General features: G+C 37.2%; 3 protein-coding genes, 1 long non-coding RNA gene and 1 other non-coding gene across 5 annotated transcripts; 3 read left to right on the plus strand and 2 right to left on the minus strand.

Annotated features, from left to right (window-relative positions):
* Positions 1 to 62: 62 nt before the first annotated feature.
* Positions 63 to 406, minus strand: LOC147532283 (uncharacterized). The gene is made up of 2 exons (XR_015227352.1): positions 274 to 406; positions 63 to 170 (listed from the first exon to the last, which is right to left on the minus strand). It is a non-coding gene; the product is annotated as an uncharacterized LOC147532283 (long non-coding RNA).
* A 61-nt stretch (positions 407 to 467) lies between these two features.
* On the minus strand, positions 468 to 549 carry TRNAS-GCU (transfer RNA serine (anticodon GCU)). The gene has a single exon. It is a non-coding gene; the product is annotated as a tRNA-Ser (tRNA).
* Positions 550 to 1,552: 1,003 nt separating this feature from the next.
* LOC147532285 (putative calcium-binding protein At1g02270) lies at positions 1,553 to 3,468 on the plus strand. The gene is made up of 8 exons (XM_086649930.1): positions 1,553 to 1,570; positions 1,664 to 1,740; positions 1,842 to 1,956; positions 2,055 to 2,180; positions 2,284 to 2,394; positions 2,478 to 2,585; positions 2,903 to 2,990; positions 3,073 to 3,468. The coding sequence occupies exons 1-8, from the start codon at positions 1,553 to 1,555 to the stop codon at positions 3,321 to 3,323; spliced, it is 894 nt and encodes a 297-aa protein (XP_086506056.1). The 3' UTR covers positions 3,324 to 3,468.
* Positions 3,469 to 5,967: 2,499 nt separating this feature from the next.
* On the plus strand, positions 5,968 to 7,473 carry LOC147532286 (uncharacterized). The gene is made up of 2 exons (XM_086649931.1): positions 5,968 to 7,191; positions 7,348 to 7,473. The coding sequence occupies exons 1-2, from the start codon at positions 5,968 to 5,970 to the stop codon at positions 7,471 to 7,473; spliced, it is 1,350 nt and encodes a 449-aa protein (XP_086506057.1).
* A 4,847-nt stretch (positions 7,474 to 12,320) lies between these two features.
* On the plus strand, positions 12,321 to 13,103 carry LOC147532287 (protein NTM1-like 9). Its single transcript, XM_086648376.1, has 2 exons — positions 12,321 to 12,558; positions 12,733 to 13,103. Exons 1-2 carry the CDS (start codon positions 12,453 to 12,455, stop codon positions 13,011 to 13,013), a joined length of 387 nt encoding a protein of 128 aa, XP_086504502.1. The 5' UTR covers positions 12,321 to 12,452; the 3' UTR covers positions 13,014 to 13,103.
* Positions 13,104 to 23,886: the final 10,783 nt, after the last annotated feature.

Here is a 23,886-nt window from a genome sequence, read left to right on the forward strand (position 1 = left end):
AGTGAATTCCCTATTCAACTTAACAATCTAATTTCATAAAAAAAAAAAAAAAAAAAAAAAAAAACTTTACAATCTCAGAGTCTACCCAAATTAAAGATTGGCACTGTTCCCTCTCTTCTTAAGAGACAGAACAAATGACCTCATGAAGGATCAATTTTTAGCTTTCAATTCTACCAAAATTAAAAGATCATAAATTATTGAACAGAAGAAGTTTCAGCTTCATAACTGAAATTCTAATCAAAACCCTAAAGTGAGAAAGAAAGAAGTTCGTACCAGCACCAGCCAGTAGCACCACGAGAACAAGGAGCGGGAAGCATCAACAATAGCAACAGAGAGATCATCTTGTCTCCATTAGAAACTGTCTAGCTATGGTCAAACCTATGATATCTTAACAAACAAAAAGAACTGAAATAGTATCGTTGTTGATGAAGATATCGAGAAATTCTAAACAGAAAGAAAAAGAAAATCGACGCCTGAGAGATTCGAACTCTCGCGGGGAAACCCCATGTACTTAGCAGGCACACGCCTTAACCACTCGGCCAAAGCGTCGGATGGTTGAGTGATTTTCCCTACTTCTTGATTTCTACATGACATTGTAGGGCCCGAGACCAAGATTTCTATCGTGTTTACAGTCCACCCTTCTTTGGTGCCCAGGGATCGCTACTCGGTGGAAGCAGTTCATTATCAAAATTTACCCCATGTAATTTAGACATTAAATAAAATAGATGTTGTCGGGCTATAGGCTCTTTATTATCGTGTTTGGACCTCTTTAATTATTGGTTTAATTTAGACGATTTTCGTGCTTATCACATCTTAATCATGTATCAATACCTTGTAATGACTAAGGTAGATCGTAGTCGATTTCTAAAAAAAATACTAATGTGTTTACAGGGAACTTCCATTTTTGGACCTAGCTCATTTCTAAAAAAATCGTAGTCCATTTCTCAAAAAAAAAACATTGTGCCTATCACATCTTAATGGTGTAAAATATTCTTTTTATTTTCGATATGACATTGTAGGGCCTGAGATGTCTATAGTGTTTATAGTCCACCCTCTTTTGGTGTAGTGGTAGGACATCTCTCTTAAGCTCATGATTTGGGATCGAGACTCGGTGGAAACAGTTCATCACCAAAATTTACCCCATGTAATATAGGCATTAAACAAAGTAGATGTTGTCCGGCTTTAGGCTCTATGTTGTCGGGCTTTAGGCTCTTTATTGTCTGGTTTGGGCTTCTTTAATTATTGGTTTAATTTAGGCGATTGTCGTGCTTATCACATCTTAATCATGTCAATGCCTTGTAACGACTAAGGTAGATCGTAGTCGATTTCTCAAAAAAAAATCGTGTTTATAGGGCCTCTACAATTCATGATATATTCATGTCGCATTGAATGTAATTGCTCTTTTTGTGTCAAAAAAAGCTCGACAAAACGTTTGTCGAGTGGTGACATGTACATCTATCGGTTGAGGAAACTAAATTTCAATTGTTATAGTATCCAAATGAGAGAATACTTTGTTTGTAAGCCCAAGTCTAATAGGTACGTGTGTTTGTTCATGGTGAATGGTTCACAAGTCCACCAAAGTTTAAAATTTAAATCAGTACCACTTCCTTACCATCTCTTAATAAACAGGACCTAATCCATGACTTATGATTATATTTTGTAGGTCTACAAAATCCTACAGTATGTAGAATCGTATCAGAAAGAAAACAAACTTAACTCTATGCCTATATTACTTTGTGGGTGAGTATTATTCATTAATGCTAGTCGAGGTCTTTGCTTGTATCATAACAAAGCAAATAGTTTCACCTGTCTTTTTTTCTAACTCTTTTTTTCTTTTACAGTGACTGGAACGAGAGCAAGCAAGGGCATGTCTATAAGTTCCTTAGGTCCCAGGGATTCGTATCGTCATACGATACGGCTCATCACTACACTGACAGTGATGCAGATGCACATAAGGTGATAATTTATTTTCACAGTAAGGTGCTATTTAAGCAGGTTTTCAACAAATGATCTCAAAGCTTACTTTTTCATGTATTTTTTGTTCTATTGTGTAGTGGGTTAGCCATAGAAATCACCGAGGGAACATTTGTGGTGTAGATTTTATATGGCTTCTAAATCCTACCAAGCATCGAAAACCACTAAAAACAAGTTGGGTTGAAGCTGTGTTTAGTATAATCAAGGTGAGCAAAATTCTACTGTTTTTCTGTAGGCATCTACGGAATCTTGCAGCATCTATGGGGCTTTTTATATAAATGTCTAATATTAGAAGTTTCCTGATTCCAGTACGAACTCCGTGATGCTTCTCTGACTGAAAATGATGCATTTGGGTTCCTCAAGGCCGATACTCCTGGCGATTGTGTTACCTACTCAGGTTTCTGTGAAGCGCTACGACAGGTATTACGTGTGTGTGTGTGTGTATTAATACATATATAGTTAGTGAAAAAAATAGAGCTAAAGTTGTTTGGTAACAAATACAGCTCGGTTTAAGTGGGCATCCTCATCAATTGAGTTCTGAAGAGATTGAGGACTTGTGGATCCAAGCAGATATCGACGGAAATGGTGTTGTTGATTATAGCGAATTTCATGTAATTCGGATTTTTGTCAGTTTTAAACTTGTTTCTGCTTTGAAATAGTACCTCATCATACTTTGCACTATTTAACTACTATACTCTACCATCTTGATCCCATTAGAGAAGGGTTTTTTTAGCTATGTAACCGAGACCATTTTTTAATAATTTTTTCGACTCTCGAACAATCCAATATTACCATCTCAGATACTTTTGTTCGTCACTAAGAATTGCTTTAGTGAGCCCAGAATCCTCTATGATGACCATCTCTTCTTTTGGCACTTTTCACTCAGTGTCTGATACCTCGTGTTGTTGAATGTTGATTCCGTTACCAGTGTAATGTCATTCTTAACAAGTCTGGGGTTCGATCCAAATTCCTCGATACTCTCTCCAAATTGAAAGATAAACCCAGGCTTGCCTGGAGTGTTTAACCTGCCGGACAACTCTTGGAGCTCAAAATTGTGTTTCCGAAAAAAAAAATGATTTTATATGTTATTGACGAGAGGCTTATTGATTTTGCAGCAAAGGATATGGGATCCTCCATGTTTCGAACAAACCGAAGAAAATCAGGAAGAAGGAACAACTGAAGATGAGGAAGAAGAAGAGTCAATTGGTTTTAATGTGAAGAATGCCGTTCTCTTCCCACGTGAAGTAGAGAAAGGTATGTGGCCTGAAAACTACTCTCTCTCGGACCACGCACGACTTACCGTAGTTTTCTCACCGATAAAAATGTTATCTTCCGAACCCATCTGCTAGCTATAACCAACTCGGGTGGGTTACTCTTCATCTCAAGTTTCTTGTTAAGAATATGAATGATCAAACCAAGGAAGAGAGTAAGACCTAGAAATGGTTTTGAGCTTTATAATTCTTGACAATTTATCCATTTTGAAATAGGGTTGTCTGTTATTCTTTTTTTTGTGTTTAAAAAATGAATAAGAAAAAAGAGGTCAAAGATATTCGAGTTCTGAAATTATATATAGTGAATTAAATGTCAACCTATGTATAAATGAAAAATATATCATATTGTAGTGCTTTGTTAAACCTTTAAACTACAAATTTTGCCTCATTGTTCAATATGTAACATATTGCTGTATCATTTGATGTAATTATATATATATATATATATATATATATATATATATATATATATATCTATTATATTAAAACAGCTCGGTCGGTTACTCAAAGTATAAGTCTGGCCGTCCATTTTTTTACATCCGACGGATGAAAAAAATTCTAAAATTTATTCCTACTTTTTTTTTGTTGAGACAAATTTATCCCTACTTTAACCTCTCAAAAACCAACTATTCCTATTTTCTCTCCCACGATCTTTCCTTCGCCAAACTTCCCACGCCATTTCTTTCATCAACTGATTTCACAAAAATCTTCAAAGGGAAGCGGCGGTTCCAATTTAAGTTTATAGTGTTTGTTTCATCACTTCTGTTCATGTTTATAGTTACTTGATTCTGATTTTTATGGTAACTTCATCTTTATGGTAACTTCATCTTTAGATGGTAACTTCATGTTTATAGTTTTTATGAAGTTTAAACTTTTGCTCACAATGTGTAATTATATATATATATATATATATATATATATATATATTTGTAATAAAACTTAAGATACTTCTTATCGACTTAGATTTATTTTTGGATATTGATACGATGCTTATTGCACGTTGACACGTTGTGAGATTGCTCCTTGTCGAGCTTATGAGTTTTCTTCTAACGATTAATGTGGATGTTCTACATCTATTGAAAACTAGAGTTATATTTGTCAATGACGAAAGTAGTTTAATTCGTTTTTTGACATTTTAATGGAGTCGTCTTTATATTTCTTTATTCTTCTATTGAAGAATATCCAACGATAGCGCTTACTTTAAAAATATTTATTTAACTAAAAATTATTCTTCTCTTTTACTACTATCTTTATGTTGGGAGCAGGTCTAAAAACATGTTTGATAACGCGAAAAAGGCGGCGTCTTTGTATGTCTTAGCAAAAATAGTTCGCTTTACTATAATTTTTTTTTATATGTAACATATTTTCCATCATAAAAATTCGCTTTACTGAAACTAAAGAAGCACCCAGATTAATACATGTTTTCTCTCTGACCATTCTTCTTTCCACTTAAGGGTATCTCTAATGTAAGAGTCAAATTGAAGAACTTCAACTCTTAAGTATCACCTAAAATTTCTCATTTATTTTAACAAATAAATTCTCAAATAACTCATTTTGTGACTTAAGATGATTTGGCAACAATTAATTCTAAGATTCTTTAGAAGAATTTAAAGAAAAACTATCCATTCAGGAGAAGACACTTAAATAATTTTAAAGTTTTTAAAGTGTTGTATTGGATATGTCGTTTGAATTGGGGATCTCAATGAACGGCTGAACGTCACATGATGCACATAGGACCACAGGCAGTCCTTTCATCATCTCTCCTCTCTGTTCAGCCCTAGAAAACGAGGAGTTCCTGGTTCCTTACCCTGTTTCATCCCTCTCTCTGAATTTTTGGTTCTCTTGTATATATCTCTCCTAGGTGCTGATCGTATCTTCCTCATCCAGGTAGTTCTTCCCCCACTCTCTCTCTTTTTTTTTTTTTATATATTTTAATTTAAGCTATTTTGTTAACGTAGAATGTTTTAGACGATGTTGACTAAATTTTTATAATTATATCGTATTTGCTTGAAAACATTTGAACAATAAGAAGGTAGCATCGTCCGATCGAGTAATAGCTTCTGCTGCTCCTAGTTTCTGCCGCTCCTCTATTTTGTTTGAAAGCTCGGTCCACATTTCTTTTAGAGTATTACCAGCCGGAGGTTTCCATTGCATGATATTGTTTCTTTAATCAATTCTGCTCGTGGAGTTTGTTTCCTTCTCTTGGGTTGTCTGATCTTCAAAATCCTTGTGTAACATTCAAGCTTCGTGTTATATATCTTCTTGTTGCGAAGTGGGTAATCCTTCAAAAATCAGCTTATTATGTGATTTTCATAGTCGACACCATATACAGATTGAGATGGTGTTAGAGTAATGGATATGGATCGGCCACCCGATCCATATGCCACACACGACCGACCCGGTCGGGTCTAGCAGCCGGTCCCACCGGTTCCACCTCCTCTTTGTAATTTAGATTAGCATAAATCTTTATTGTATGTTATCATAGATTTACCCTAATTATGTTTTCTATTACTATAAATACATGTAAACCCCAATGTAATCAATACAACAGAGAAAAATTAATCTCTACATCTTCTTTACTTTCCTAGCAGTCTTTCTCTTTGTTTTTCAAGTTCGGTCTTTATAGAACTATCAAAGTGATAGTTCTCACATGGTATAAGAGCCATAAATCTTTTTTTTTTCTCTTTGAAATTAATTTATTTTTTGCTTCTCTTATTTCACCATGACTACACCTACTGATGCTGGTTCTGAATATACCCCTGGTACTCCACCAAACTCCTCTACTTTGTTTGGAATTCATCATTCTGATTCACCCACCGCCATTCTGATTACCCCTCTGTTAAGTGGAGATAACTATGTCTCCTGGTCTCGAGGGATGAAGATGGCTTTACGAGCAAAAGATAAGCTCGGATTTGTTGACGGTTCTATTCAAAAACCAACAACTCCCATTGACTTACATGCATGGGAGAGATGTAATGACCTTGTGTCAAGCTGGCTAGTCAACTCAGTCAATCCTGACATCCGTCAGTCCATTCTTTATAATGAATCTGCTGCAGAAATCTGGCAAAATCTTTATGAAAGATTCCATCAAACAAACGCGCCAAAGATCTTTCAACTTAAGCGCGCTATTTCTACCTTGAAACAGGAAGGTTCGAATGTCTCAACCTATTTTACTCTTCTCAAATCACATCAAGATGAGCTTCAATCTCTCCTTGCCATTGAACCATGTTTATGTGGTCATGGAAAAGCTCTCATTGATAGGTCTAATCAAGATCGAGCCATGGAGTTCCTTCAAGGACTCCATGATCGATTTGCTGCTATTCGGAGCCAAATACTACTCATGGACCCTTTCCCATCGGTCCTCAAGATTCATAGCATGGTCAAGCAGGAGGAGATTCAACAAAACCTAACTAACTCGGATCTCGCAAGCTCGGAAACCGCAACCCTTGTTGTCGGACAGCAGTCCGCGGTTGGACGGTTTGATCGGTTCGGTCGACAAGACCGAATCCGATCCAAACGAACCCGACCCTACTGCGACAATTGTCATCAGCTCGGCCACCTCCAGGCCACGTGCTACAAGCTACACGGCTACCCGCCACGTCAGCGAACCACTCAACTCGCCGGTTCGGTGGTTAACAGTTCTGTCGTTAACGGTTCGGTCTCTGACCCATCTCAGCAGGGGGCGCCTTCAGCGACGTCCATGACCCAAGAGCAATACCATCACCTTGTTCGTTTATATGAACAAGGCAATGCTGCTGGAGGCACCTCGGCTGCGGGCACCACTGACCCATTAGTAAACCTAGCAGGTAATCACTCTTATTCACTACCATGGGTCATCGATTCGGGTGCCGCTAAGAATATTTGTGCAACCCTATCATCTTTTTCTTCATATAGAAAAGCACCTCCATATTACTATGTTCGATTACCGGACGGATCTCGTTCTCATGTCCTTCACATTGGATCCGTCCCGTTTAGTAATACTTTTGTTCTACATCATGTTTTACATATACCATCGTTTAAATTCAATCTAATCTCCATTTCTGAAGTTACCAAATCTCTTGATTGTAGTGTTATTTTTGACTCTAAATCTTGTATCTTTCAGGACCCATTGACAACAAGGACGATTGGACTTGGTGATCCTCATGATGGACTATACTTCTATCGCACAGAACCTAGGATATTTTCTACTTTTTCTAGTTCTTTTAGTAGTTTCAATTTATGGCACTAGCGTCTAGGCCACCCTTCTTTGGATCGTTTTAATTTTATTGTTTCTAAAAATCCATGTATTAAGAGTGGATTAATGAATAAAATTCCGTGTGATGTTTGTCCAATCTCTAAAGAACCACGTCTCTCTTTTTCTTCCAGTACTTCAAATTCTACTCAACCTTTTGAATTAGTTCACATAGATTTATGGGGACCATTTAATGTTATTTCTAATTCCGGCTGTCGATACTTTATTACCATAGTTGATGATTTCTCCCGATGTACTTGGGTATATTTACTACATTCTAAATCGGAAACTTTTACTATTCTTTCCAATTTCATTAACTACACAATAAATCAATTTCACTCTAAAATCTCACACGTTTATTCCGGTAATGGTGAAAATTTTTTTCCTCAAATACAAACGATACGATCCGACAATGGTTCGGAGTTTCTTTCTCGCGAACTCCAACTACTATTTCTTAACAAAGGAATCATTCACCAAAGAAGTTGCGTATACACACCCCAACAAAATGGTGTGGTAGAACGCAAACATCGCCATATACTTGATGTGGCTAGGGCATTACGTTTTCAAGCCCACTTGTCTCTCAAATTTTGGGGGGAATGTGTTCTTACGTCCGTCTACCTAATCAACAAAATTCCGACCCCCATTCTTAAAGGAAAATCCCCTCATGAAGTCCTTCTCGGTTCTCCACCATCTCTTAACCATCTTCGAGTATTTGGTTGTTTATGTTATGCACATAACACAAATATTAAACACAAATTCGATCCACGTGCTACACGAGGAATATTTATCGGATATCCTTACGGACAAAAGGGATATCGTGTCTATGATTTGTCGAGTCATAAGATTTTTACGACACGTAATGTCACCTTCCAAGAAGATTGGTTCCCGATGCAAGAGTTTGATCGGCCGACTTCCTCACCATCGGCTCCATTCCTTTCGATTCGGGATGATGGGTCATTCCACTACCCTACTGGCCACGGGGCTGTTCCTCTATCGGCACCACATCCCCCTGGTCTACTGGGCTCGGGTCGGCCCACTGTGTCACCATCACTGTCTAACGGCAACTCCTCGGTTCGGTCACAGGGGAGCTCCTAACGGGTCCAAATCCACCTCTTAACAGTCACGTTCATACCGACAATCCTACAGGCACCTCCTCTGGAGGCACTCCTCTAATTCCATCCACTTCGGCTCCTGCCGACACACCCACTGGCCTAGATCTTACAGGCACCCCTGTGGACCCTTCTACCGTCCAGATCACTTCTGGTCGCATCACCTCCGGTTCGGCCTCGGCCGACATACCGACTGATATTGATACATTAGACCGACCGGTTCGCAATCGACGACCCCCGACTCATCTTGCGGATTACGATTGTAACAATGTTTCCTTCCCGTTTTTGCATTCAAAATCAGATACTTTTTACCCACTCACTGATTTTTTATCCGTCAACTCCTTTTCTCCTTCTCATAAAATCTTCTTAACATCAGTCCTGTCTCATTCCGAACCTACCTCCTTCACTCAGGCCATGACTTCACCTCATTAGAGAGAAGCAATGGCTAATGAGATCAAGGCTCTCGAATCAAATAAAACTTGGACTCTAACTCATCTTCCCAACGGTAAGAAACCCATTAGATGTAAATGGGTCTATAAAATCAAATTTCGGGCCGATGGGTCCATTGAACAGTATAAAGCCCGTCTAGTCGCGAAGGGATACACCCAGGTCGAAGGACTTGATTACAATGACACTTTTGCTCCAGTCGCAAAATTAGTCACCGTCCGTGTACTTCTCTCTATCGCAGCCGTCAAAGGTTGGTCCCTTCATCAACTTGATGTTAACAACGCTTTCCTCTAGGGAGACTTGGATGAAGAAGTGTTCATGAAACTGCCACCTGGATTTTCTCCTAAAGGGGAAACAAGGGTCTGTCGCCTTCACAAATCCCTTTACGGACTCAAACAGGCATCCCGTCAATGGTTTTCCAAGTTTTCATCCGTTCTTCTCAAACGGGGCTTTGTTCAATCACTGTCTGACTACTCACTTTTTACTTATCAAAATTCGTCCACCGCATTATATGTGCTGGTCTACGTTGATGACATCATCATTACAGGAAATAATGATGCTGCAATTTCCTCTCTCAAAAGTTTCCTACGATCGGCCTTTTCCATGAAAGATCTTGGCCGCCTTCAATATTTTTTAGGGATTGAGGTCTCTCGCTCTTCCAAAGGTATATTTCTCTGTCAACGGAAATATATTGTCGACATCCTCAAAGATTCTGGTTTCACGGCCTCCAAGACTTCACCATTTCCCATGGATCAAAAATTAAAACTTGGTCCCACCGATGGTCCAGGATCCTTCCGTGTATCGCCGTCTCATTGGCCGTCTTATCTACTTAACAGTCACTCGTCCTGATATCACTTATGCTGTTAATAGTCTTAGTCAATTCATGCAGGACCCACGCTCCGCTCACTTAGACGCCGCTTACCGCGTTCTTCGCTATCTTAAAGGCTCCATACGGAAAGGCATTCTTTTGTCTTCCTCTGGCAAGTTACTTATCTCCGGGTTTTGTGACTCTGATTGGGTTGGATGCCCGACAACCCGTCGTTCTACCACGGGTTATGTCACCATGCTTGGTTCAAGTCCGCTTTCTTGGAAATCTAAAAAGCAACACACAATTGCCCGATCTTCTGCGGAAGCCGAATATCGGGCCCTTGCTACTCTGACTTGTGAGCTTCAATGGCTCAAGTCACTTCTCTTTGATCTCGGCATTAATCATTCTTCTCCTATGCCAGTACATTGTGACAATAAAGCTGCAATTCACATTGCAGAAAATCCGGTTTTTCACGAACGGACCAAGCATATAGAAATTGACTACCACTTGGTTCGTGAGAAGATTAAAGGCAAGTTAATCTCTCCGCAATTCACTCCCTCTTCAGAACAACTCGCAGACATCTTTACAAAGCCACTTGGTGCAGAAGCCTTCCGCAATACTATTGGCAAGTTGGGTCTCATTAACATTCCGGCTCCAACTTGAGGGGGAGTGTTAGAGTAATGGATATGGATCGGCCACCCGATCCATATGCCACACACGACCGATCCGGTCGGGTCTAGCAGCCGGTCCCACCGGTTCCACCTCCTCTTTGTAATTTAGATTAGCATAAATCTTTATTGTATGTTATCATAGATTTACCCTAATTATGTTTTCTATTACTATAAATACATGTAAACCCCAATGTAATCAATACAACAGAGAAGAATTAATCTCTACATCTTCTTTACTTTCCTAGCAGTCTTTCTCTTTGTTTTTCAAGTTCGGTCTTTATAGAACTATCAAAGTGATAGTTCTCACAGATGGGAGCCTTTTAGATCCCAATTATATATGTTGAAACAACTCTTTGCCCATGGCAAAAACAGTTAGGTTTGGTGGGGATCTCATTCCTAGTGGGGATAAGAACCATAAACTTTTTCTGAACCTTCAACAAACGAATAGATGATCGATGGTGTTTTCATGTTAATTCCCAACATACTAGGCAGTCTTTAGTGAATTTGCTCTTATCGGCAACACAATATGCAGAAATCTCCACATGAAACATTGGACTCTTGCTCATATTTCTTCTAGTCCAGAATCTCGTCTAAGAAAAATCATATGCATCGCCATGAAGGTATCACGTCGAAGGTCTCCCTACAATTATTGATTGATATAGAGATTTCATTGAGAATGCTTCATTCTCACTTAAGGTCTATGTAATCCTCATTTTTTGGTGGGAGAATAGGCAATTTTAGTACTGCCTATGCTAAAATATCGTTAAAAGTGACCCTTCCCAATTCTTGTTGTGGTTCTTATTGAATCCCCTTATTATAGGTACCCGTGGATCTTTTCATATTCAAATAGTTATTTCATTACCCGTCGAATAACATCTTCCTTTTCCGTTACACCCTCTATCATCACAATCATATTTTTCTATGCAGTTGTTGCTTGTGTAGAATAGTTGTATTGCCAAATATCATATAGTTTTAGATAATTTGCTTACTTTTATCAAGAAACTAATTGCCAAAAATCTTCTTGTCTAGTTCATTCACATTCTAGGCTTTAAGACCATAACGTTATGTTTCTTTTGTTCTAACGCCACCAGATAAAACTGTCCATGCGATGCGATGAACATATCTGACAAATTTACTGTCCATTCATCTTCCATGCTCCACGTGTATTTTTTTAGAATGATAAGCACGATAACCGCCTCAGTTAAACCATTGATGAAAGAAGCTTAAAGTCCGACATATATATATATATATACATTTTTCTTTTTGAGAATTCGACCCAGGACTCCTTGGACTTAAGAAAGGTGTCTAACCGTTGCACCCAAAGGGGGCATAACAATATTCTTAACAACGCGAAGGAGACAAAATAACGTCGGGTCTGTTAAAGGGTCATGGTTATCACGTGACATTGTCCCTGGCCTTGGGTTAGGATGAGTCAAATTGCCCTAATCCACGGTTCCAACAAAACTCCACGATTCACACACGGTTTAACTGGACCGTGTATGGGTCCCAGATTTAAGAAAAGAGTGACATCATTAATCTGATGTGTCATGATGTCTTTTTTCTTATTATCCCCAAATTACCCCTTTATCCTTCACTAAGCTCATTTCTCAGTCCTCTGGATAATGAGTGGTATTATTGATATTAAAACAAAGTACAGGGGTACTCTTACAAATTGGTCCATCCACTTGGTGAAGTCGACTTTTCAGAAAGAAGCTTCTTCTACAAATATTCACTTTCATTTTGGACGAGAGAGAGAGAAACATAAAAACTTTTGTTGATTCTTAACTCGATCAGGACAAGATCAAGTCTTTGTTCCATTGATTTAGGGTTTTGGTCTTGGAATTGATTGTGTAGTAAGTTAATTAGTCTTATAGTTTTAGGGTTTTATCTTCTATTATATTTGTTTGTTTGGGTCTTCCTCCCCAAGGTGAGAGAGAGAAGATGGCTGTGAATCATTATCTTCGGTTGAAGATCAATGGTAAAGAATCTGAAGTTGAAGTGATTCGTGAAATTGATGTTTGCAAGTGGGAGCCATGGGATTTACCTAGTAAGTTCTTTCTTTTCTCAATTCTCTATTTTCTCTCTATAATTTTTGGTTTTTAATATGGGGGTTTTGTTACTAATCTAGAATTATGATATGGGTTTATGATCTTTTCTTTAATAAGCTTGTTTTAAGTATAAAGGTTCAATTTTTAGGGTTTTAACTGTGTTTTAATTTTAGGGTTATCGGTGGTTAAATCGAAGGATATGGAGTGGTTCTTTTTTTGTGCCCTTGATCCTAAGAATCCGAATGGTCGTCGTTCTAATAGGGCAACTGAAGCTGGTTATTGGAAAGCTACTGGGAAGGATCGAACAATTAAATCAAATTCGACTTTGATTGGGATGAAGAGAACACTTGTTTTCTATAAAGGAAGAGCTCCTCATGGTGATAGGACTGCCTGGAAAATGCATGAATATTGCTTCAATTTTTTGTATCCTATTTGTATTGTACATTTCTTTTGAATACTGGATTATCTGTTTAAGTATTTTTGTTGTGTTACAATTATGTCTTGGAATACAAATTTCGACATTGATTGTTTGTAGTTTTAAACATGATATACATTTCGCACCAACTTCTGCCAAACCCATATTGACAAACTGCAAATTGAGTTGTATATTTGCACTTGAAAAGGGAATACCAAAGCATAAATTGGACTATTCTCATAATATTACAGAATATCAAGCATAGTCTAATATGGACAAAACCATATTTGTTTCAAAAATGTATATTACTATTTACTAATCTCTCTTTGAGTACTCAAGTTCTGTTAATAAGCTCTAGGGATCATGGAACCTTGCTTCAAAAGTATCAGTAGTCTGGGGTCATGGAACCTTGCTTCAAGAGCATCAAAAAGTCTCCAACATAGTTATTATCTACTATGAACGATTTCAACTCAGTTGGATACTTACTCAACAAAATGTATAGATCAATCAAAAGATTGGGGTGGCACCGCCTCATAGTATTCAACACATTATCCAATCCCATTTTTTCTTTGCGAGATTCATCAATGCCAAAAAGATACTGCAATATAAAAGTTTTGTAAGCAACGTGTATATAAAAAATTAAGAAATGAAGATAAAAAAATAAAATATACTTACAGGGATTTCTGTTACAAATCTGCTGTAATGAGTTTTGAGGTTCCGGTAGAACTTAAGGAGACAAATCATCGAACAAAAGTAATTCTGATATGACATTGGATTCTTTGGATAATTTCTATCTGATTCGGCAGCTTTAGATAATTCCACGGTCTTTAGTTTGGCACCCCAATCATCATACCCTTTTTCTGTCTGATTTATGGTTTCAAGCTCTTGAATGATATTAGACTGTCTTTTCAACAATTCATCAATGGCATCTACAGTTCGTAGAAGAAAACTAAAGGAAGTTTTCTTACTATAAAAGAAAGGATGTTTTAAAAGATTGTAAACACCTACAGGACTACCCAAAAACAGATCGACTATGTCATTCTTGTGCTTCCCTTTAACAGGTCTGAAAAAAAATTCAATATTAATAATTTATTAATAATAGATCGACAAAGAGAAAAAAAAAACAAATAAACTTACTCAAATCTTTCAAGCAAGTTTAATACTTCTTTGGACTGTCTCTCAGTGCCAACCAAATCTCTGATGACTGCCGCAAAACCCTCGAGATCTAAATTTTTTTTAACATTATCAATATATCAATATTTATTTTTAATAAAAAAGATTAGGCAAAGTTCTAACAGTTACCTTTACTAGAATCTCCATCATTCTTGAGGCCGATAAACTTGGCCGTAAAAGGTGGTGATGAACCGTCGTTTAATTTCAGAATAACAATATTTTCGGTAGTGATGTCCCCGTGTGTCATCCCTTTCCTCCTCAAATAGGTATACGCGTAAAAAAGATCTTCAAAGAATTTCACTAAAATATCCGAGGGATGTGAAGAATCCCATAGAAGGTCAGGGTGATGCACAATAAACTGTTGCAGTGTGAGATAGTATCTATCATAGACATGAACATCCTCCTTTTTGTAATGAAATTTACCTCTCTACACCAAAAAGTTTGGGTGATTTACGATTACAACATCACTGTCGGAAACCCTTCCTACTACCTCAACCACGTTAAATTTGTCTAGCCCTTCTGGATAAATCAGAATCCCATCGCGTGTTCTTGATTGATTCCCTTCCCCGAATTATTTTATGTCGTCTAACCTCAACCTCATAGTATTCAACACATTATCCAATCCCATTTTTTCTTTGCGAGATTCATCAATCCCAAAAAGATACTGCAATATAAAAGTTTTGTAAGCAACGTGTATATAAAAAATTAAGAAATGAAGATAAAAAAATAAAATATACTTACAGGGATTTCTGTTACAAATCTGCTGTAATGAGTTTTGAGGTTCCGGTAGAACTTGAGGAGACAAATCATCGAACAATAGTAATTCTGATATGACATTGGATTCTTTGGATAATTTCTATCTGATTCGGCAGCTTTAGATAATTCCACGGTCTTTAGTTTGGCACCCCAATCATCATACCCTTTTTCTGTCTGATTTATGGTTTCAAGCTCTTGAATGATATTAGACTGTCTTTTCAACAATTCATCAATGGCATCTACAGTTCGTAGAAGAAAACTAAAGGAAGTTTTCTTACTATAAAAGAAAGGATGTTTTAAAAGATTGTAAACACCTACAGGACTACCCAAAAACAGATCGACTATGTCATTCTTGTGCTTCCCTTTAACAGGTCTGAAAAAAAAATTCAATATTAATAATTTATTAATAATAGATCGACAAAGAGAAAAAAAAAACAAATAAACTTACTCAAATCTTTCAAGCAAGTTTAATACTTCTTTGGACTGTCTCTCAGTGCCAACCAAATCTCTGATGACTGCCGCAAAACCCTCGAGATCTAATTTTTTTTTAACATTATCAATATATCAATATTTATTTTTAATAAAAAAGATTAGGCAAAGTTCTAACAGTTACCTTTACTAGAATCTCCATCATTCTTGAGGCCGATAAACTTGGCCGTAAAAGGTGGTGATGAACCGTCGTTTAATTTCAGAATAACAATATTTTCGGTAGTGATGTCCCCGTGTGTCATCCCTTTCCTCCTCAAATAGGTATACGCGTAAAAAAGATCTTCAAAGAATTTCACTAAAATATCCGAGGGATGTGAAGAATCCCATAGAAGGTCAGGGTGATGCACAATAAACTGTTGCAGTGTGAGATAGTATCTATCATAGACATGAACATCCTCCTTTTTGTAATGAAATTTACCTCTCTACACCAAAAAGTTTGGGTGATTTAGGATTACAACATCACTGTCGGAAACCCTTCCTACTACCTCAACCACGTTAAATTTGTCTAGCCGTTCTGGATAAATCAGAATCCCATCGCGTGTTCTTGATTGATTCCCTTCCCCGAATTTTTTAATGTCGTCTAACCTCAACCTCATAGTATTCAACACATTATCCAATCCCATTTTTTCTTTGCGAGATTCATCAATGCCAAAAAGATACTGCAATATAAAAGTTTTGTAAGCAACGTGTATATAAAAAATTAAGAAATGAAGATAAAAAAATAAAATATACTTACAGGGATTTCTGTTACAAATCTGCTGTAATGAGTTTTGAGGTTCCGGTAGAACTTAAGGAGACAAATCATCGAACAATAGTAATTCTGATATGACATTGGATTCTTTGGATAATTTCTATCTGATTCGGCAGCTTTAGATAATTCCACGGTCTTTAGTTTGGCACCCCAATCATCATACCCTTTTTCTGTCTGATTTATGGTTTCAAGCTCTTGAATGATATTAGACTGTCTTTTCAACAATTCATCAATGGCATCTACAGTTCGTAGAAGAAAACTAAAGGAAGTTTTCTTACTATAAAAGAAAGGATGTTTTAAAAGATTGTAAACACCTACAGGACTACTCAAAAACAGATCGACTATGTCATTCTTGTGCTTCCCTTTAACAGGTCTGAAAAAAAAATTCAATATTAATAATTTATTAATAATAGATCGACAAAGAGAAAAAAAAAACAAATAAACTTACTCAAATCTTTCAAGCAAGTTTAATACTTCTTTGGACTGTCTCTCAGTGCCAACCAAATCTCTGATGACTGCCGCAAAACCCTCGAGATCTAAATTTTTTTTAACATTATCAATATATCAATATTTATTTTTAATAAAAAAGATTAGGCAAAGTTCTAACAGTTACCTTTACTAGAATCTCCATCATTCTTGAGGCCGATAAACTTGGCCGTAAAAGGTGGTGATGAACCGTCGTTTAATTTCAGAATAACAATATTTTCGGTAGTGATGTCCCCGTGTGTCATCCCTTTCCTCCTCAAATAGGTATACGCGTAAAAAAGATCTTCAAAGAATTTCACTAAAATATCCGAGGGATGTGAAGAATCCCATAGAAGGTCAGGGTGATGCACAATAAACTGTTGCAGTGTGAGATAGTATCTATCATAGACATGAACATCCTCCTTTTTGTAATGAAATTTACCTCTCTACACCAAAAAGTTTGGGTGATTTACGATTACAACATCACTGTCGGAAACCCTTCCTACTACCTCAACCACGTTAAATTTGTCTAGCCCTTCTGGATAAATCAGAATCCCATCGCGTGTTCTTGATTGATTCCCTTCCCCGAATTTTTTAATGTCGTCTAACCTCAACCTCATAGTATTCAACACATTATCCAATCCCATTTTTTCTTTGCGAGATTCATCAATGCCAAAAAGATACTGCAATATAAAAGTTTTGTAAGCAACGTGTATATAAAAAATTAAGAAATGAAGATAAAAAAATAAAATATACTTACAGGGATTTCTGTTATAAATCTGCTGTAATGAGTTTTGAGGTTCCGGTAGAACTTAAGGAGACAAATCATCGAACAATAGTAATTCTGATATGACATTGGATTCTTTGGATAATTTCTATCTGATTCGGCAGCTTTAGATAATTCCACGGTCTTTAGTTTGGCACCCCAATCATCATACCCTTTTTCTGTCTGATTTATGGTTTCAAGCTCTTGAATGATATTAGACTGTCTTTTCAACAATTCATCAATGGCATCTACAGTTCGTAGAAGAAAACTAAAGGAAGTTTTCTTACTATAAAAGAAAGGATGTTTTAAAAGATTGTAAACACCTACAGGACTACCCAAAAACAGATCGACTATGTCATTCTTGTGCTTCCCTTTAACAGGTCTGAAAAAAAAAATTCAATATTAATAATTTATTAATAATAGATCGACAAAGAGAAAAAAAAAACAAATAAACTTACTCAAATCTTTCAAGCAAGTTTAATACTTCTTTGGACTGTCTCTCAGTGCCAACCAAATCTCTGATGACTGCCGCAAAACCCTCGAGATCTAAATTTTTTTAACATTATCAATATATCAATATTTATTTTTAATAAAAAAGATTGGGCAAAGTTCTAACAGTTACCTTTACTAGAATCTCCATCATTCTTGAGGCCGATAAACTTGGCCGTAAAAGGTGGTGATGAACCGTCGTTTAATTTCAGAATAACAATATTTTCGGTAGTGATGTCCCTGTGTGTCATCCCTTTCCTCCTCAAATAGGTATACGCGTAAAAAAGATCTTCAAAGAATTTCACTAAAATATCCGAGGGATGTGAAGAATCCCATAGAAGGTCAGGGTGATGCACAATAAACTGTTGCAGTGTGAGATAGTATCTATCATAGACATGAACATCCTCATTTTTGTAATGAAATTTACCTCTCTACACCAAAAAGTTTGGGTGATTTACGATTACAACATCACTGTCGGAAACCCTTCCTACTACCTCAACCACGTTAAATTTGTCTAGCCCTTCTGGATAAATCAGAATCCCATCGCGTGTTCTTGATTGATTCCCTTCCCCGAATTATTTTATGTCGTCTAACCTCAACCTCATAGTATTCAACACATTATCCAATCCCATTTTTTCTTTGCGAGATTCATCAATGCCAAAAAGATACTGCAATATAAAAGTTTTGTAAGCAACGTGTATATAAAAAATTAAGAAATGAAGATAAAAAAATAAAATATACTTACAGGGATTTCTGTTACAAATCTGCTGTAATGAGTTTTGAGGTTCTGGTAGAACTTAAGGAGACAAATCATCGAACAATAGTAATTCTGATATGACATTGGATTCTTTGGATAATTTCTATCTGATTCGGCAGCTTTAGATAATTCCACGGTCTTTAGTTTGGCACCCCAATCATCATACTCTTTTTCTGTCTGATTTATGGTTTCAAGCTCTTGAATGATATTAGACTGTCTTTTCAACAATTCATCAATGGCATCTACAGTTCGTAGAAGAAAACTAAAGGAAGTTTTCTTACTATAAAAGAAAGGATGTTTTAAAAGATTGTAAACACCTACAGGACTACCCAAAAACAGATCGACTATGTCATTCTTGTGCTTCCCTTTAACAGGTCTGAAAAAAAAATTCAATATTAATAATTTATTAATAATAGATCGACAAAGAGAAAAAAAACAAATAAACTTACTCAAATCTTTCAAGCAAGTTTAATACTTCTTTGGACTGTCTCTCAGTGCCAACCAAATCTCTGATGACTGCCGCAAAACCCTCGAGATCTAAATTTTTTTTAACATTATCAATATATCAATATTTATTTTTAATAAAAAAGATTAGGCAAAGTTCTAACAGTTACCTTTACTAGAATCTCCATCATTCTTGAGGCCGATAAACTTGGCCGTAAAAGGTGGTGATGAACCGTCGTTTAATTTCAGAATAACAATATTTTCGGTAGTGATGTCCCCGTGTGTCATCCCTTTCCTCCTCAAATAGGTATACGCGTAAAAAAGATCTTCAAAGAATTTCACTAAAATATCCGAGGGATGTGAAGAATCCCATAGAAGGTCAGGGTGATGCACAATAAACTGTTGCAGTGTGAGATAGTATCTATCATAGACCTGAACATCCTCCTTTTTGTAATGAAATTTACCTCTGTACACCAAAAAGTTTGGGTGATTTACGATTACAACATCACTGTCGGAAACCCTTCCTACTACCTCAACCACGTTAAATTTGTCTAGCCCTTCTGGATAAATCAGAATCCCATCGCGTGTTCTTGGTTGATTCCCTTCCCCGAATTTTTTTATGTCGTCTAACCTCAACCTCAAGTTGAAACTCTGAACTTCCATGGAGGGATTTAGGGTTTTTGAGCCGTCTGGAGGTATTAAGAGAGTTTTTTTTGTAAGTATATCGATGGAGGGATTTAGGGTTTTTGAGCCGTCTGGATTACAATCTTAAAATCTGTGTTTGATTGGTTGTGGGAAACTCGGGTGCCTTTACAAAATCAAGTCACTCCACCTTTAATTTGTAAGGGCCCAATCTGTTATTCCCAAAATTACCCAAATCTTCTTTCCCCACATGACCCAAATCTTATTTCCCCTACTTCCTTAGATCCCCAAATCAAATTAACACATAGAGAAAAAAAAATTGTAAAGATCAACACCTGATCATGGATAAAAAAAATTCTTGGTTCAAGCTTCTATAACAATCAATGTGATCATGGCAAAAGATTTCCGATTCAAGCTTTAACATAGGAAATATGGAAATCAATTTGAAAATCGAGGTGTGACCTCGTTACATGTACGGTGGGTGTCACCTCGTTAGCCAAGGTTGCTCTAACAAATATGAACAGGGACTTGGAACATGTGAGGGCGAAAAATGTGTTTGTCGCTTTAATTGTCAAATATATGCTTAAACTCGCTACACTAATTTTAACTATTTGGAGTGTTTGTGATAAGTCGGGGAAGAGACTCTTAGTTACAATTTCAAATAAAAGATTTTATATAGTTTAAGCTTAAGATAAATAAATTCATGAATAATAAGTTATCTATGTTCTAAATTTTCGTTCATTTCCATTTTTCCTTGTTTTTTTCTTGCCGTCTTAATCTTATGCTTCTTTATTCTAATTTACCCAAAATGAATATATTGCATAACCATTTAGTGGGGCCACCTAAATAATAGTTTCATCCCTAATGAGCTTTTTCAAAACTTGGATAATAGTGCTATGGTAAGTTGGTGTCTATCCACAGAAATCAGATCCATCATCCAGACTCTGCCAGAGCCCACGTTGCATAAGAGTGAGGTCCACAAAGCTACGTTTGTGTTAGTGCCGACCCCATATGCTCCATACCTATGTCATACCTCAGTATGCGTTACGCGAACCTGTCGGTCACCGCAACAAACATTTGGTAGAGATGGTCGAACCAACCACCAAAGTCATAAACTTCCAACCAACTCACCACATCACTCATGCAAACCAATCATCGTATCATACAATATAGTTTTTATGCTCAACAATAACATATAATGAATTCATACATTAATTTAACAGGAAATGACACATAAATCATGCACATCTACGGTTATTTTATTTCACATATTCAAAGATAAGTAAACCAACGAAATATAAGGTAAATTTATTGACTACGGTCAGAACTAAAAATGCACCCTAAGAGTCCCTTTTGTATTTAAGCACTTTTAAATATCCTAATTGTGATACTCCAAATTTTTTGCCTAAATTGTTATTGTAGGGATTTAAACCCTTCTACTAGTGTTTATAGCGGAAATAAGACATCTAATGTCTACACTAGTATTCCCAGGATCACATGCAAAACTAGTAATTAAACTAATGGAGATAGTAGATTACCTTAATCGCTTTTCCCTCGAACTAATTGAATTGATTAAAGAAGACCAAGAGCTTCAAGTGTAGCTCCTCTACTTGGGACACGAGTAATCAACTTGATCTCCCACCTTGTTGTATAGCTAGCACACCAATGGTGGTTGGAAAGAAGAACACCTTCTTCTTTGACTAGATAGATAGTTAATGGGAATTAACTCACTTTCTCCTCTCTACTTGATGTGGTAGAGTAAGAAAGCTTAGAGAGAAATTCCACACCTTATTCTCTGTCCTAAGAGTGTTTATATAGAACCCTAATAAGAATCCACCTCCTTTTAGGTTTCCTAAAACACCCTTTAGAATAAGATTTAGGGAAATAGTCGAAAATAGCAACTATTGATATTTTCTCAATTCCCTAAGGAGGAGGTGTCCAAACACCACGAAACTTGGCAGATATGATGTTTATTATATCAGCAACTAACCCTCCAAAATTCAGCCCAATCCGAGTCCTAGAAGTACCCGAACCGGTCTAGGCCCAAAAACCCTATTTTTGGCCTTTTTGTACTATCTTTGCCTAATTCCTTTTTAGGCCTATGAGATATGTTTATGGGACACTCCCATGATTATATCTCACTCCCACTAGTCATATCCTAGATCAATTTGTCACTCTTATGTGTAACCCGTTGTAGGATCCGATCGAAGTTAGCCGCGAATTACTTCGTAATTCGACGATCGTAGTTGGTCTCTAGCTACAACTCTACGATCCCTAAATCAATCGGACTTGATGATCTTCCACATCAATTGTCCTATCCGACAAATTGCTCGCATTGCCATTTTGGTCGAAGGACACCTCCTTTCAGCATCCTTAGCAGTCGAGGCTTCTGCTCCCTCTTGGATCTTGTCTTCCTTAGCCAAATACTCAGTTCCCAGTTGCACCTGTCCATTCACAATGATATGGCAATTTTAGGTATCACATACCAAGGTTTGGGAATTTTACAGTATTTGATGAGTTAACTGTTTATACCTGAATTGGAAGCCACTGTTCCATTCTTCTTGACCTCCAAGAATTTAGGGCAGTTTCTTTTCCAGTGGCCCTTGCCATCACAGTAGAAACATTTGGTGTCAGGAGGAGGACCTTTGTCTTTAGGTTTGGCAACCCGTTTGCCTTTCCCTTTTGACGCGGTTTTCTTCTTCTGTTTTCCACCTTTCTTAAACCCTTTGTCCTTTTGTACCATAAGAACGTCCTTCTTAGTCTCCACTATAGCGACGTCCTTTTCGGCTGTTAGAAGCATAGAATGAAGTTCCTCCAACGTTTTATCCCATCCATTCATGTTGTAGTTCATCTTAAACTGATTAAAACCACTATGGAGGGAGTGAAGGATAGTGTCGGTAGCCGTCTGTTGGCTATAAGGGAAACCTAGTTTAGCCAGCTTGCCCATGAGCCTGATCATTTGACGAACATGAGGCCCAACTGGTTTTCCCTTTTCAAGGCGCATGTCCATAATTGCTTTAGAGGTTTCAAACCTCTCCAATCTCGACTGTTTCTGGAACATTTTCCGAAGTTGTCGTATCATGGAGTAAGCATCCATGTCTATGAACTGCTCTTGCAGAGTCGGTTCCATGGTTGCTAGCATTAAGCAAGTTACAGGCTCTGCCTTTTTCCGCACACTCCTTTCTTCATCTATCTCTTCTTTAGTCGAATTATCATCTAATAGAGGAATTGGAGTTTCTAGTGCATGTTGCTTTCCTTCCATCCTGAGAACTATTCCCAGGTTCCTCTCCCAGTCAAGGAAGTCGTGCTCATTCAGCTTCTCCTTGTCGAGAAGTGAGCGGAAGTTGAAAAAAAAATTTGTCATCTTTGAACTACATAAAAGAAATGGCAAAGTTTTAAAACTCGTTATCATTTTGAAAAACTTAGTTTTCCCACATTATTCAATAAAAATCGTCCCCGATTGAATAAGTGATTCCAAGATCTCAGTTCTTCGGAGTAAAGCGGACGAAGGCCCTACCCTTTGACTCCGTCGTTCCGGGTGAGTGAACTACTTCCCTGATCATACCTTATGACTCTTGGTTGATAGATTTCATTAATCAATGACTAATCTATCCTTTTGCCTCGAGTATCCAAGACTCTCTTGCTGATCTCGTTGAGTAGAACCATTTAGACGTGTAGGCCTCTTCTATAGACCTATCCGCATTGTCCCAAGCTAGAGGAGGTACTCTGCGAAGGCCGACCCACCGTCCTCGAACAAAGGGCGCAACGAGTGTCTTAATCTGGATAGGCGATTACTCAAGATTACGTTTTTTTTGGGGGGGGGGGATTTTTACGCTAATCTGGCGTTTGTTATAGTGAACTATTTATCCTAACTAACATCCACGACATAAAGCGTAAATAAGTAAGTAAATGCGCGCGAGAAAATAAATCAAGCAGACATGGATCCTAGTATGGCCCCTAACCTAGAAGATCTAATCTCCTTTGGTTTGCTTCTTGTTTCGCCTTTCGGTTCGTCTAGATCTCCATCTTTGAACCTCCATTGATTTCTCCCACTCGCCTTTGGATTCCTTCCTTGAGTTTCTTCAATGGACTCATAGACCCTAAACTCTAATTACAAGACTTTAACGATTCGCAGATCGTATAAACTTGAAATTAAAATTAATTACAAATATGCACCCAT

The sequence above is a fragment of the Eschscholzia californica genome, unplaced genomic scaffold (genome assembly GCF_041429995.1).
Source record: "Eschscholzia californica isolate CP2 unplaced genomic scaffold, dmEscCali1.0.p SCAF_6, whole genome shotgun sequence".
Classification (NCBI taxonomy): domain Eukaryota; kingdom Viridiplantae; phylum Streptophyta; class Magnoliopsida; order Ranunculales; family Papaveraceae; genus Eschscholzia; species Eschscholzia californica.

Bases quoted from the DNA above. Each gene is read 5' to 3' on its own strand.
- LOC147532287 (XM_086648376.1), top strand. From the start codon at position 12,453: ATGGCTGTGAATCATTATCTTCGGTTGAAGATCAATGGTAAAGAATCT. The intron at 12,559-12,732 runs GTAAGTTCTTTC...TTTTAATTTTAG, and splicing joins GGAGCCATGGGATTTACCTA to GGTTATCGGTGGTTAAATCG.
- LOC147532285 (XM_086649930.1), top strand. The intron at 2,181-2,283 runs GTGAGCAAAATT...TCCTGATTCCAG, and splicing joins CTGTGTTTAGTATAATCAAG to TACGAACTCCGTGATGCTTC. The intron at 2,586-2,902 runs GTAATTCGGATT...TTCCGTTACCAG, and splicing joins TTGATTATAGCGAATTTCAT to TGTAATGTCATTCTTAACAA.
- LOC147532286 (XM_086649931.1), top strand. From the start codon at position 5,968: ATGACTACACCTACTGATGCTGGTTCTGAATATACCCCTGGTACTCCA. The intron at 7,192-7,347 runs GTCCTTCACATT...TGTATCTTTCAG, and splicing joins CGGACGGATCTCGTTCTCAT to GACCCATTGACAACAAGGAC.